The 13,843-nt window shown below is 37.8% G+C and overlaps 1 protein-coding gene, 1 long non-coding RNA gene and 1 other non-coding gene across 3 annotated transcripts; 2 read left to right on the top strand and 1 right to left on the bottom strand.

The window, feature by feature from the left end:
* Positions 1 to 871: 871 nt before the first annotated feature.
* On the bottom strand, positions 872 to 2,436 carry LOC122022019. Its single transcript, XR_006122774.1, has 2 exons — positions 1,552 to 2,436; positions 872 to 1,427 (listed from the first exon to the last, which is right to left on the bottom strand). It is a non-coding gene; the product is annotated as an uncharacterized LOC122022019 (long non-coding RNA).
* A 3,130-nt stretch (positions 2,437 to 5,566) lies between these two features.
* Positions 5,567 to 13,113, top strand: LOC122022003 (nifU-like protein 2, chloroplastic). Its single transcript, XM_042580186.1, has 4 exons — positions 5,567 to 5,770; positions 5,841 to 5,919; positions 11,748 to 12,058; positions 12,752 to 13,113. Exons 1-4 carry the CDS (start codon positions 5,669 to 5,671, stop codon positions 12,941 to 12,943), a joined length of 684 nt encoding a protein of 227 aa, XP_042436120.1. The 5' UTR covers positions 5,567 to 5,668; the 3' UTR covers positions 12,944 to 13,113.
* Positions 13,114 to 13,741: 628 nt separating this feature from the next.
* Positions 13,742 to 13,814, top strand: TRNAR-UCU. The gene has a single exon. It is a non-coding gene; the product is annotated as a tRNA-Arg (tRNA).
* Positions 13,815 to 13,843: the final 29 nt, after the last annotated feature.

The following is a 13,843-nucleotide window of genomic DNA, read 5'->3' as shown; positions in this document are numbered from 1 at the left end:
TTCCTTTATAAAGTCAGTACAAAAGAAACGACCTCAAATGGTCCTACTCAATACACTCTGAGTGTACTAGTGTAATTATATAGTCAAGATAAACTAATACCTAATTACACTACGACCTTCTAATGGTTTGTTCCTTTCCATTTTGGTCGCAAGCTACTGTTTATAATTTATAAGGAACCAATAACATGATCTTTTGTGTGTGACACCACACACCATGTTATCTATAATATAAATTAATTGAGCAACTACATTTATCATAAATGTAGACATTTGACCAATGTGATTCTTATTTCTAGATAAATGTTTATACCAAAAGCTAGGCTTTTAGATAAATGTTATACACTCTACATTGCCTGACTTGAGCGTCGGAGGGTCGTCACCGGGAACCCTTTCCCCGCCCGACTTCCTTGCAGGTTCGCCGGAGGTCCGTACAACCGGTCGAAGATCTACGTCAGTAATTCGGAGAGCACCACGTGCCCAGTGTCCGTTGATTCAGCGTTCGGACAGGATCAGGGAGAAAGAAGCATAATAGAAATGTAATAAGCGGGATCAACTCCTAAGTCATAGGGGATATCCTATTATATTAGGGTCTAAGAGTCTAAATATTATAATATTATTTGTATTTGTTAAATTATATACTCTTTTTAAACTAACAAACACTTTCACTTCACCCTGGAATCTTATTTTTTTTTAAACCCAACTTTTTTTTAAAAAAAATATATCCTTTTCCTCCCTTAGGGTCTGTTTACTTGGGATGATGGATTCAAAAACTAAAGAATGTTTTCTGTACAGAAAACTTTCTGTTGTTTATTTCATGCAAACGGATGGACTATTAATCGTTTCCCTTGTTTACTTACTTTGAAATAGTCGAAGGATGGATTTATGAATCCATCCATCGATTGAATTGTTAACAAATTTTTATCCACCCAAAATCGGGCGGAACACCATTCTTTCCTTCTCGTCATCTCTCACGTCCTGTCCTCAACCTCGCGAGTCGCCGATAGTCCTACGCAATTGGCCAAAACACAGGTCTCCTCACGGCCACTCGCGAATAACGACGTCCCCTCATGACCGCTCGGTTTACTAGCAGCGTCTCCTCACGACTTTGCTCACGCCAAACCATTTCTCACTACTTGGGTTGTACCGCTTCTACCTCCGCCATAGGTTCTCAGATTGGGATTCCGGATTCCGGTTATCTGCCTCACCAACCATCCTTCGCTCTGTGTCTTCGTCACGGCGGTTCATGACCAAGAGGAAGGATTCCTGGAGCTAGGCAGTGCAACACACAAGCAGCTGAGATGGTTGTGGCTCTTGACGTCGGCAGTAATACAGGGGAAGTGGCAGTGGAAGGTGTGGGAACACTCCGCCTTAAACACCGGCGTCCCCTAGCTCACCTTCGGGCTTTGCGAACAAATCCGGCAACGACTCTACTAAAAGAACAAGCTGCAAACTTTAGTATGAGAACAAAAACCTGTAAAACGAAAAAGCTATCCAATGAAATCTCAAAGCCAAAAGCCAGGAATTAGATCGATTTAAAGAAAAAAAAGGAACCTTGGAGAAGTTCTTGAAGAGGGCAAATTTAGAAGGGGATCTCGGAGACAAAGGTGTAGAGAAGGCCTTTCTATGAAACAGAGCAGTGTTGCGACTCCGACGGTAGTACCGGCTGCAATGACTGGGGCTCGCGAAGCTCTGGCGCTAACACAAGCCGCGGCGTGGACGGATTACTGTGCCTTTTGCCGTCGGATAAAAATCCAAGCTTGGCACAACTCCTCGAACTAGGTACAGGACCGAGCGTGACAACCCTCTCGGTTGCTATGGCTTCCGCCACCTCTCGCCGGGCCACCGTGCAAAAAGCTCTCCGCCCCTCTAGTTCCCATACCTCTCCTCCTCTTCTGCACTTTTCTTCTTCTCCACTACACCTTAATTATTATTGTCCAGTATCTCCCTTCTCTAACCTTCTAGTCCCCCTTGGAATACCTCTACCAGATCTGTCATCGCTATACAACAACACTTTTTATTTCTTTTGCTTCTTCATTTCTTCCGTTCTCTTCCTTCTCTTCTCTCTTCCTTCCCTATTCCCTAGGGATTCTCTTCTTTCTTTGTCCTTTTCCCTCCCCTTCCCCTAGAGATTTTTTTCTTTAGCTGATTCCTTTCCCTCGTTGATCCGTCTCTCTGAGTAAACTGACCCTTATAGTCACTAGTAATTCCACGCTCTTTCCCCTCTCTTATCGTAATCTGACGCTCTTTCCCTCTCTTATTGACGATCCTGCACCTTTCCCTCCTTCGTCAATGATCACACTCCCTTTTCCTCTCTCGCCCGCGATTCAACTATCAAAGGATTTCTTTCTCCTCCCTCGCTGAGAATCTCACTTCCTTACATTTTTTTATAGGAATAGAAAATAAGGATTCTTGTCCATTAGACACAAATTAACTGTCCTCTTCTTCGATAGCAATAGGAAGCAAGGGGTTCTTATCCATTCAATGCAAAAGCATCAGTTAGTCCTCTTCTGAGATCAGATTCTCTGGTTTATATGTTTCAGGGATGATCCTTTAGTATAGATTGGTGAAATGAATGATCCTCATTTATAAAATAGATGGAGATATTCATCCCCATCAATTCACATCAAAGGACCATCCTCTAGATTACAAAAAGTGATCGAGAGGATCCGAACAATCTCTTCCTCTATCAAAAACTTTAATAATTTAAGAAAATTAAGGAAGCAAAATTCATTCTCATACTTCTTAACATCCCCTTTCCATTTTAATATCTTCACCCAATTATAAGTTATTTGATTTTTACTATAGTTTATTATTTTTATTGATATTTGTAACTAAATCATTTATTTAATAAGATTCTAAATACGTGGGAAACTTCTGTGTATAGTTTGATCATCCTAAGATTAATTAGTTTGAAGAATTAGATATATAATATCAACTAAAAATATAAAATAAATATTTATTATTCTTTAATATTTGAGAATAATCTCTTACATAGTTTTTAAAATTTATATTTTTCTATAGGCTCATCTGTATGGATGCTCATTCTAATTAGTTTAAATAAAAGTTAATATATATTTATTATTTTATTATATTTGTGCAGGTAAGTAACAGTATTGATTCGGCGGTAAGAACAGGGACTTCCTCTCTGAGAGAAGTCAACGCCACGTACAGTCAAAGGGCCGAACGGTCGACCGGAGAAGGGGGAGCCCGGTCGGCCGGACGGGGTCTCATCAGAGTCAGGTACCCGGCGAAGAGCCAGGGTTCCGGCGCTCTGGTTGAAGAGAGGCATATGGCCGAGCGAATAGCCCACTCGGCTGAAGGCATAAGATAGTAATGCTACGAACAGTCTCCACAGAGCACACTACCAGGAATATCCTAAGTGGACCAGCACGTGTGACCGGCCGGACGCAAGGAGACTGCCGAGCTGTCGGACACTCGGCATAGAGTAAGAAGAGAACAGGACGAGGAAACATCCTTTGACAGCGGATATGGCCCACGAGCGAACCATACGTAGGATCTTATGACATGGTTCCGCTGTCCCATCAGAGACGTGCTTGGACTGTAGCAGTAAGGTGTCAGACAAGCTTTCTGACGAACCCTTACTGAGGTATGGGCTGGGGACACGTATTCACCTCGGTATGTGTGCATGAGCTTCTTCCCAGCTCTGTATAAGGAGCCTCACACTTCACCGGAGGTACGCATTCTTTGATATTCGGAGCCACTTCTTGGTTGTCCACTTGCCTGACTTGAGCGTCGGAGGATCGTCGCCGGGAACCCCTTCCCGGCCCGATTTCTTTACAGGTTCGCCGAATGTCCGTACGATCGGTCGGGGATCCACGCCAGCAACGCGGAGAGCACCACGTGCCCAGCGTCCGTTGATTCAGCGTTCGGACAAGATCAAGTATCAAATTTTAAAATGTCATCAAATTGAAACAAAATAATAAAACTTTATTTACACTTAATAATATCTAAAAAATAATAATTTAATAATTTTATTTGAAAAGATTTATTATCAAAATTTAAATATATTAATAATTTTACATTAAAAAATTAAATTTTTATATAAAAATTTATCTTTTAAAAACTGATATTTTTTTCGGACCTCTATAATGATTGAGACGTATGATAATAAGTACTTGAATACGATTTTAGTAAAATTAAGGTAGGGTAAATTTTTTAATGTGACTGGACCCATCGCTCTGCGGTCTCATACATGAGAAACCCCCGAAGAGATTTTTTGAGGAGCCTCAGTATCACGTATCTGAAGGATAAAGAGTTGATAAGAGCACTCGAACCGAACTAGGGGTGCTCTGGTTATGACGTTGTTACCCCTAGTTGATAAAGAGTTGTAGTAAAACAATCGAACTAGGGGTGCTCTGGTTATGACGTTGTTACTCATTGACTGAGGTGTCAGGTTCGAGCTCCCACCTGTGCATGCTCTTATCAATTTAAGTCCCTATTTTGGGCACTATTGACTGAGGTGTCGCGTTCGAATCCTCTTATCAACTCTTTAAAAAAGTTTACCCTACCTTAGTTTTCCTCTAAATGGGAGCGCAATCAAAGGATACTGGATGATTGGTTGCCGCGTGTGCTTCCTGATTTATTCGGATCGGACTGATCATATAATTAATGAGGTTAACTGATATTATTATTTTTTTTTACTACCATTTTAGTTTCATATTTTTTTTTAATCTGTTATGATATTAACACTTCTCGTTGTAACCATTTAACTTTATTCTTTATATTTAAAATTTATTTTTAAAATTTTATTTTATAAAATCTATTCATTAACGGCTTTCAACATATTCATACCCACGTGTTAACATCAATAAGAATGTTCTGATAAAATTAAAAAAAATTGAATACGCGACTTTTACTCGTGTTTTTTTAACCAGGAATGAATTACGGTTTCTCTGTAGGTTCATTTTCTTAAAGGCCATTGGCAGTAGACAGATGATCGAACTGAATGCCATGATTCGATTGTAAGTATAGTATGGACGATCCTTTAGTCCATAAAAGATAGACCGACGATTCGATCTCGAAATATGGATGATGTTAAAATTTATTTAATTTGAATTTTCTTTCAAATATCTTTTCTTCTTGTATCCTACTCGTCGTCCCTAGTTCATTTTCGGCGACTTCCTATGATCTACTCAGTCAGAACTATACTCTAGGAAATGTGAATATAGGGGATCACAATCAACATAATCGGTGTCAAAATTTGATCAGATCTTAGCAGGATTTTCTTTATCATCGATTTGATCTTCTGTTTAAATTTAGCTGAATTCTGACGTCGATCATATTCGACATGGATCTTCCAGGATATAATTCTAATTAGACCGGTAGGCTATAGGGAACGAATGGGATACATAGACCGACATAGACCGGGGATATTTGGAAGAGGATCCGGTCTCTCGTTCATCAAAATGCCGTACTTTTGTTCTTTTTTATCTTGCTTTAGTTAAACTGCCTTTACGTGGCTACGGGTCAACACCAACATGTGGTTGCGGTCCGACCGGCGGAGGCTCCTTTATTATCAATTTTAACTAGTTTATATTTTTGCTATTTTATTCATTCTGCCAAAACAAAACGTTCTCGATTCCTCTCTTGTCTCTCTTTCAAGTAAACGGACGTCAGAAGTTCGGAGGAGTTAGGATTCCTGTTTGCTATGATCCGAACCTTGGTGTTGACGAATCCCTCACCTTGCATGGAAGCCGCATGCTCTTCCGCTGCCGCCTCTTTCTTACCGCTCTGTCTTCGCTTCTCCAAGGTATTATTTTTCGTGTTTAGGTTTGGTTTGGCAGCCCTGATATATGGGATTTGATTGGTTTTATTTACAGGAGTTGGGCCTCGTGCGAACTGGGATTCCGCTGAGGAGTTCCTCTTGCCGGTCGATTTCTAGATCTAGGAGGACAATCGGTGAGCTTTCGATGCCTTTCGTCTTCGTTCTGGCGGATGATTTGCGTTTCTTGGGTTTCTATTGTATAATCATCATTCAAGATTTAATTTTGTGGGGGGAAGTATCTGATTCCTCGGGGGAAAGAAGGCATGGGTGCTCGGAAGGGATTGAGTACCGAATTTATGATGCGATATGTTTTTGGAAGAGACTTATTAACTTATTGACATAACGTAGTTTTTTTTTTATCTCGCATACACATCAAATTGATCCAATATTTCTGGTTAACATAGATAGTGACTTTTGGTTCTTTGCATCAATTCTTTCTTTAACATGATAAAGCTGTCACTAGGGTGCAAATGAATTACAGCTAGTGTTGCGATTTCTGTAGTTTGTATGAATGCTAATTTTCTTAGAAGCGGCTTACTTAGAGACAAATTAGTAGAAGATAAGAATATGCATTTTCCAGAAGTGTAATTCCACATGGCTTCTTTTCTAGTAGCATTTTTCTTTCAAATTAGTCTTTTTGTACAACGTCAACATAGTTTCGAGCTAATCTAGATTACTATTCAATGAAGGACATTAAATTGGAAATGGAAAATTGTCAAATGAATCTTGTATGAGAAAATGTTTGTCCCCGTGGATGATAATCTAATGGTAGTTGGATGATGAGATAAAGTCAACAACAGAATTTCTTCACTTTATCAAAGGCAATAGGTTGGATAGGTAACAATGATTTTGATCTTTTTTTATGTACAAATAGAAGTCAAAATTGTCAATGTTGAGCTAGGATGTCTTGATTTAAAATAATTTCACCACAATTCAGGTAAGATTATTAGATTAGGTTAGCAACTTGAGATACAAGAACATTTCAGTGAAAGGTCTAGAATTAGTGGATGGCCGTGGTTAGGATAAAAATTAGCATCACGGATCACATCCAAGTCCTTATCTTTTCTATATTAATACCAGATGAAAGCTTCCAGAGTCTTGTATGATTATCATTTCACCCTAACACAAAAAGGAAAATTTTACAAGAGCATGGTATGATTGTTGTACTTAGCGAATCAGAGTGTTGGGCTATTAAGGCAATAATTACCCAAAGTTACTATAGAAAATATGAGGATGCTAAGAGGAATATGTGGAGTTACAAGAAAGAATAGAATAGTATTTATATTTAAGAGTGAGTAATTGTAGCTCTAATATATATAATTAAATGAGAGAAAATAAGTTGAGATGATATAAAGAAGTTCAAAGACCTCTCGTAGATTCTATATATAGAAGAGTTGAATCTAGTGTAGAGGTAGTGTGAAGTCCAAAAATAGGTCAATGTAACAAACATGATTATTAATTTGAATGTTACTAGGGATATAGGCTTTTATAAACTTGGTAGAAGGCTATTGTAGTTAAACCCAAATAGGTGAAACAAACATAACATGTGGATGATGATCTACATTTTGAAGCTAAACCCATGTGCTTTTAACAAATATGAGACGGAGAATCTTTCAGAATGTTGTGAATAATTGATTAATTTCATCCTAGTGAATTGATAAAAGGAGACTATAATGGGGTTATTGGAAAAAAAAGAATTAAAAATAGTACCTTCTAAGAACAATTAGGTGTAACGTCATCAGATGAAAAAAAATGATACGGTAGGATGGTTTTAGCATGTTAAAGAGGTCAATCATTATAATCAAACCATGTATAAAGACAATCAATAGGCTATAATTTGATAAGTTGACTTGATTAAAATTGAAGGTATGTGGATAAAGGGAACTATACAAAAATTTGATTAATAAATCAAGTGTTTTAAAAGATCTATTTATTACGAGTAACATAGTGTTGCATAGACTTCATTGGAAGGATATTCATGCGTTCAACCACAAATAGTTGAGGCTAATAGTACTTTGATAATGATGATACTATCAAAGTATTAGTATTTGTTGTTTCACCTAGAAGGTATTCTACACACAATAAAATTGTCACTCCATGTTAAGATTGTTGAATACTTTCAAAGATTCTTTTAATTGTAGGGATTATGATTGATTTAGATTAGCTTGATTATGGGGATTGTGATTAATTGTAATTAATGATTGATAGATATACCATAATTATAGGATTCTCTTTCCCTCCTTATGCATATAAATTCCTATAAATACTTACATGTAAGTGTGTGATGAGAAATATATGATCTCTTTCTCTTTTACATGGTATCAGAGCAGGGTTCTCCTTCATCTAATTTTTCTGCCGTCCCCTATTGTTGCTTCCTCTTGTTGCTGTCACCTCCTACTACTGCCATTGCTTTTGGCGTCGACATCCTTTTTTTGCCGATTTCGGTGCTGATGTACTTTTCTGTCGATTTCGGCTCTGATGCCTTGTGTTGTTGATTTCTACACCGATGTCCTTTTCTGCCTCGGGCTCTTCGTGTGATCATGGGCCGTCCTGACACCAGTTTTCCTTATCTTCCGATACTTCAGCTATGGCTACTTGCGGTTGTGGGTTCTTTTGGGGTCGTAATAGTAGTCGTAGTTGTGGTCGTGGAAATGATACCACCAGGAGTAGTCATTTGTATGTTCATTGTGGCCGTTCCAACCATGCCTCCGAGAAGTGTTGGACGAAGCAGACATTGGCAGTCATGATGATATGATCTCGGTTTCTCGTACTGATTATGAGAAATTGGTTAGCTCTTCTGCTAGCATTCCCTCTGCCACTGCGTTTGTTGTGTCTCGTGATAAGTCTTAGATGCTGGATTCCAGTGCGTCTGCTTATATTTCTGGTAACAAGTCTGTTTTCTCTTTCTCTTTTGTTTCCTCATCTTTATTCCTTGTCTGTCTAGCCAATGGTGCCTATTCTTTAATTACGGGAAGAGGTGTTGTCAGGTCCACTGCAAATCCCACTCTTTGATAATATTCACTTTGCACCTAAATTTCCAGTTAGTTTACAGTCCATAAGCCAGCTAACAAAAGCTCACAATTGTTCTGTATCTTTTTATCCATCCTATTGTATTATTCAGGACCTACACACGAAAAGGATAATTGGTGGACATGAGAATAATGGCCTATAATATCTCGATTTGGTTACACCTGTAAGTTCCCTGTCACTCGCAACAACTATGTCTTCTTATCAGTGTCTTGGTCACCCATCGTCTTCCGCTCTCAAAAGTTTAGATCCCGTTCTATCTGTTGATTTCCAGTGTGAATTCCAGAGTTGATAAACGTGTTCTTTTGCTTTTGAACTTGTTCATTGTGATGTTTGGGAACCTAGTAGAGTTGAGTCGAGAGGAGGTTTTCAGTATTTTATAATTTGTTGACGATTATTCTAGCATGACTTAGTTATATTTACTCAAACATAAGAGTGAGGTTTAGGTGTTAATATCATTTTATAACGAAATAAAAACTCAATATTCTGCATTCTTCGTACCGATAATGCACTTGAGTTCACTCAGAAGATAGTGTCTACATTATGTAATTCTCATGGCATAATTTATCAAACCTCTTGTTTATACACTTCTCAACAAAATGGAGTTGCTGAACACAAACACTATCATATTTTAGACATAGCTCGTATTCCTCTTTGTCACATGCATGTTCCTAAGTTTTTGTAGAGTAATCACAGCTTGCTTTCTTATAAATAGGATGTCTTCTACTGAGTTATATGGCATATCCCATTCTCTTATCTTCACCCCTGTTTCACCTCACACATTCAGTTGTGTTTGTTTTGTTCACAATTTTACTCCTATCTTGGATAAATTGTTGCCTCACTCTATTAAATGCATCCTGCTTGGATATTCTCACACATAAAAAAGATACCGTTGTCTTGACCCACTAACAAAACGCAGTTACACCTATGCTGGTGTTACATCATGATACATTAGCATCTCCTCAATTACCGATTCCACTATACATGTCTCCCACTACATATGCTTTTGTCTCCTGAACCGTTGCAAGTGTACACGAGGCGTGCTCGGCCAGAACTAGATTCATGTCCCTCATCTCCTCTTCTTGCAGATCCCGATGCTCGCCCCTCCAATATTGATCTGTCAATTGCTCTTCGTAAAGATATTCGGTCTTGCACTATTCATCCTTTGCCTAATCATATTTTGTTTGATTACCTTGGTCCTGCATTTCGTGCTTTTGTTGTTTCTCTATCATTTACATAAGTTCTGACTTCTTACTCCGAGACTTATCAACATTGGGCTTGGCGAACTGCAATGAATGACGAAATGTCTTCCCTTATCTCTAGTGGTACTTGGGAGCAGGTGGTTGCACCGCCTTCTGTTATATTGTTGCCTGTCGTTGGATATTTATTCTGAAATAAAGTTGATGATACTATTGATTGATACAAAACTCGTTTGGTGGTCAAAGGATCTCTCTTGAATTCTATTAGAGTTATGTTCTCCTTGGTTATCAATCAATTTTGCCCAATGTATCAGCTAGATGTGAAGAATGCCTTTCTCTACGGCGATTGGCACAAGACCGTGTTTATGGAGCAACCTCCTCAGTTCATGGTCTTAAACAAAGCCCCAGCGGTTGATTTGATAAATTTAGTAATATAATCAGTGTTATTGGTTTCAAACTGTGCAAATTAGATCATTCTTTGTTTATACGATAGAGCATGAATGAGATTATCATTCTTATTGTTATGTTGATGACATCCTAATATCTGATAGTGATATATGTGGGATAGACGAAACTAAGAAGCATTTGTAATAACACTTTGTGACGAGGGATATGGGGCGCCCTAAGTATTTCTTGGGAATTGAAATTGCTCACAATAAATTTTGAGTTTCATTATACCAATGGAAGTATGCTACATATTTACTTAAAGAAACTAGATTGCTTGGAACGAAGCCTATTGATACGCCTATGAATATCAATTCAAGTGTTTGAGCAAAGCAAAGCCACTATTAGGATTCTTAAATACATTAAGTAATCTCTAGGAAAAGGATTTCCATTTAAGAGAAATGGACACCTAAAGATTGAAGCTTATTCTTGTGCCGACTATGTTGGATCTAAGACAGATAGAAGATTCACTTCTGGGTATTGTACTTATGTAGGGGGAAATCTAGTAATATGGTGAAGTAAAAAACAAACTGTTGTTGCTAGATCGACTGCCAAAGTTGAGTACACACTGTAACTGAGATATTATAGTTGAAGAATATGCTTGAAGAATTAAGGTTCACCTACAATGAACCATTGCTAATTTACTCTGATTACCAAACAACTATTCACATTGCAAGTAACCTAGTTTAGGACTAAGTGTATTGAGGTTGATTATCACTTTATTCACGAATGTGTAATGAGCTAGAAAATTATCACTCCATTCACATCATTATCCAACCAAGTTGCCGATGTCTTCACTAAAGCATTAGGAGGAAAACGATTCTCGGAACTTTGTGATAAGCTAGATATGATTGATATATATATATATATATATATGCTCTAGCTTGAGGGGGAGTGTTGAATACTTTCAAAGATTCCCTTAATTGTAGGGATTATGATTGATTTAGATTAGCTTGATTATATAAATTGTGATTGATTGTAATTAATGATTGATAGATATGCCATAATTATAGGATTCTCTTTCCCTCCTAATGCATATAAATTCATACATGTAAGCGGATTATTGTGATGAGAAAAATATGGTCTCTTTCTCTTTTACAAAGATATCCCAATCCCCACATATTTATCGTAGAAGGTATTCTACACAATAAAATTGTCAATCCATGTAAGATATCCCAAGCCCCTCTCATTTATCATAATTTTGCTAAATCAAAGGATGCCCTTATTTTCATTTATCTGTTTTAGTTGATTTTGTGATAAACTGATGAACATCCTTGCTTCCTTTGCTACAGTGGTTAAATCAGTTGCTGCTCCGAATCAGTTAGTGGAGTTGCCCCTAACTGCTGAAAATGTTGAGTTAGTATTGGATGAAGTACGGCCATATCTTATTGCTGATGGAGGGAATGTAGCACTTCATGAGATTGATGGAAATGTTGTAAGGCTAACATTGCAAGGTGCGTGTGGGTCTTGTCCAAGTTCTGTAATGACAATGAAGATGGGAATTGAGCGCCGCTTAATGGAAAGGATTCCAGAAATTGTTGCGGTTGAACCAATAGCTGATGAGGAGACTGGGCTTCCACTAAACCAAGAAAATATCGAGAAGGTAATTGGCTATTTGCATCACCTCATAAATTATATTATGACTTCTGAAATTCAAGTGATCCGATGATATGTATTAAAAATTTGCCTTCTTTTTGACGGCTAACTTTGTTTCTTTTTTTTTTAACTTATTGAATTTCGGGTTTTGGATTTTTTTTTAAACGTTTTTTTTTCCAAATCTTATCTTTTCCAATTTTGTTCTGTGCTCAATCTTTAGAACCTCAAGGAGCTAAGGTGTGCTTTCATGAGAATGAATCAATTGAAGAGACATCATTGATGCTAGGACTATCATGCTAACTTTCCTTGGGATTATCAATAGACTCTTCCCCGGATCCCGCATTGGCAGGAGCTTTGTGCGCCGGGCTGGCCTTTATGAAATATACACTTGTTAAAGCAATGCCACTCTTTATGATAGCTTATTATACAAGTCATGGAGATTTTTTAGGGAAGTCGTAGAATCATACATTACTGATCTGAAGTTTCATTCATAGTTTAAGTTTAGTTAACCTTTTCAGTTTTTTTGGGTTAATATCACTTTCATGGCCACTTTTGATCTGTTGGGTGGTTATTTCTATCATATATGATACAAACTGAGTATTGCCATTGTCTCAAATGGGGTACATACCTAATTCAACCTGTGAACTTGTAAGATAATAGCTTGGAAGTGTAATTACTAGTTAATTTGGTTCGATCTTAGGTACTTGATGAGATCAGGCCATACCTTACTGGAGCTGGTGGGGGAGAGCTTGAGCTTGTTGAAATTGAGGAGCCTATTGCCAAGATTCGACTGACTGGCCAAGCTGCCGGTGTCATGACTGTTCGAGTTGCGGTAACTCAGAAGCTGCGAGAAAAGATACCTGCCATCGCAGCTGTCCAGCTTTTATCATAGATCAGAAGGAACAACTCTAATTTATTTGGATATAGTGTGATCGACGCTGTATAGCATAAATTCCTCGATGAAGAAATTAAATAATATTCGTCGTATCTGAAATGAAGCATTTGTAGTTACTTTGAGGCATCAATGTACATCCATCCAAACTCTCGATACTGATTGTCACATGGCATACTTGATTTCAGTGTTGCCTTTTCTCATCTATAGTTCGATGTTCCTCTGTGGTTGTACAAATCACTCCATGAATCTCACTGTTGTTCCTCACTGCCCTACGATTTTCTCTTGGCGTTTTTTTTATGAAGAATTTTGTTCCTTGTGGAAGCTTGCTTCATTGCTTCATTAAGAATTTTGCTTCCTCACTTGCATGAGCATTCTGTCAGTACATCATAGCCCTAAACCCTAACCTTTCATGTTTGTTTTATAATTGAGGGTTGTTGTTCCACAGGAGAAAAATTATTATAATGCGCCGCAGCTATGATTTGACCCTAGATATTTAGTTAATTCTTCATGTTATTGTTACGAAAGAAGCATGATTAAATTAGTCTTCCAGGGACCAAATTATATTACATAATATTGTAATCATAGGGAAAAGTTACTAGAATCCTAACTTGATGTTTACAAACTGATAACACGGTTATTGAATAAATACTGAGAGAAAAAAAATTGAGATGAACTTAGCCCAGATCGCTGTATTAACTTATTCAATCAGCTACAATTATGCTCGAAAAACGTACAAGGGTTATTTTTATTTATAAATATTAATATATATTGTATCTTTCGAGTACTTAAGCAAGGGCGCCCGTGGCCTAATGGATAAGGCGTCTGACTTCTAATCAGGCGACTGTGGGTTCGAGTCCCACCGGGCGTGTAATTTTTTTATAGTCTATTATTATTATT

The sequence above is a fragment of the Zingiber officinale genome, chromosome 1A (assembly GCF_018446385.1).
Source record: "Zingiber officinale cultivar Zhangliang chromosome 1A, Zo_v1.1, whole genome shotgun sequence".
Taxonomy (NCBI): Eukaryota; Viridiplantae; Streptophyta; class Magnoliopsida; order Zingiberales; family Zingiberaceae; genus Zingiber; species Zingiber officinale.
The sequence above is the reverse complement of the archived record's forward strand: the minus strand, read 5'-3'. Positions and strand labels throughout refer to the sequence as shown.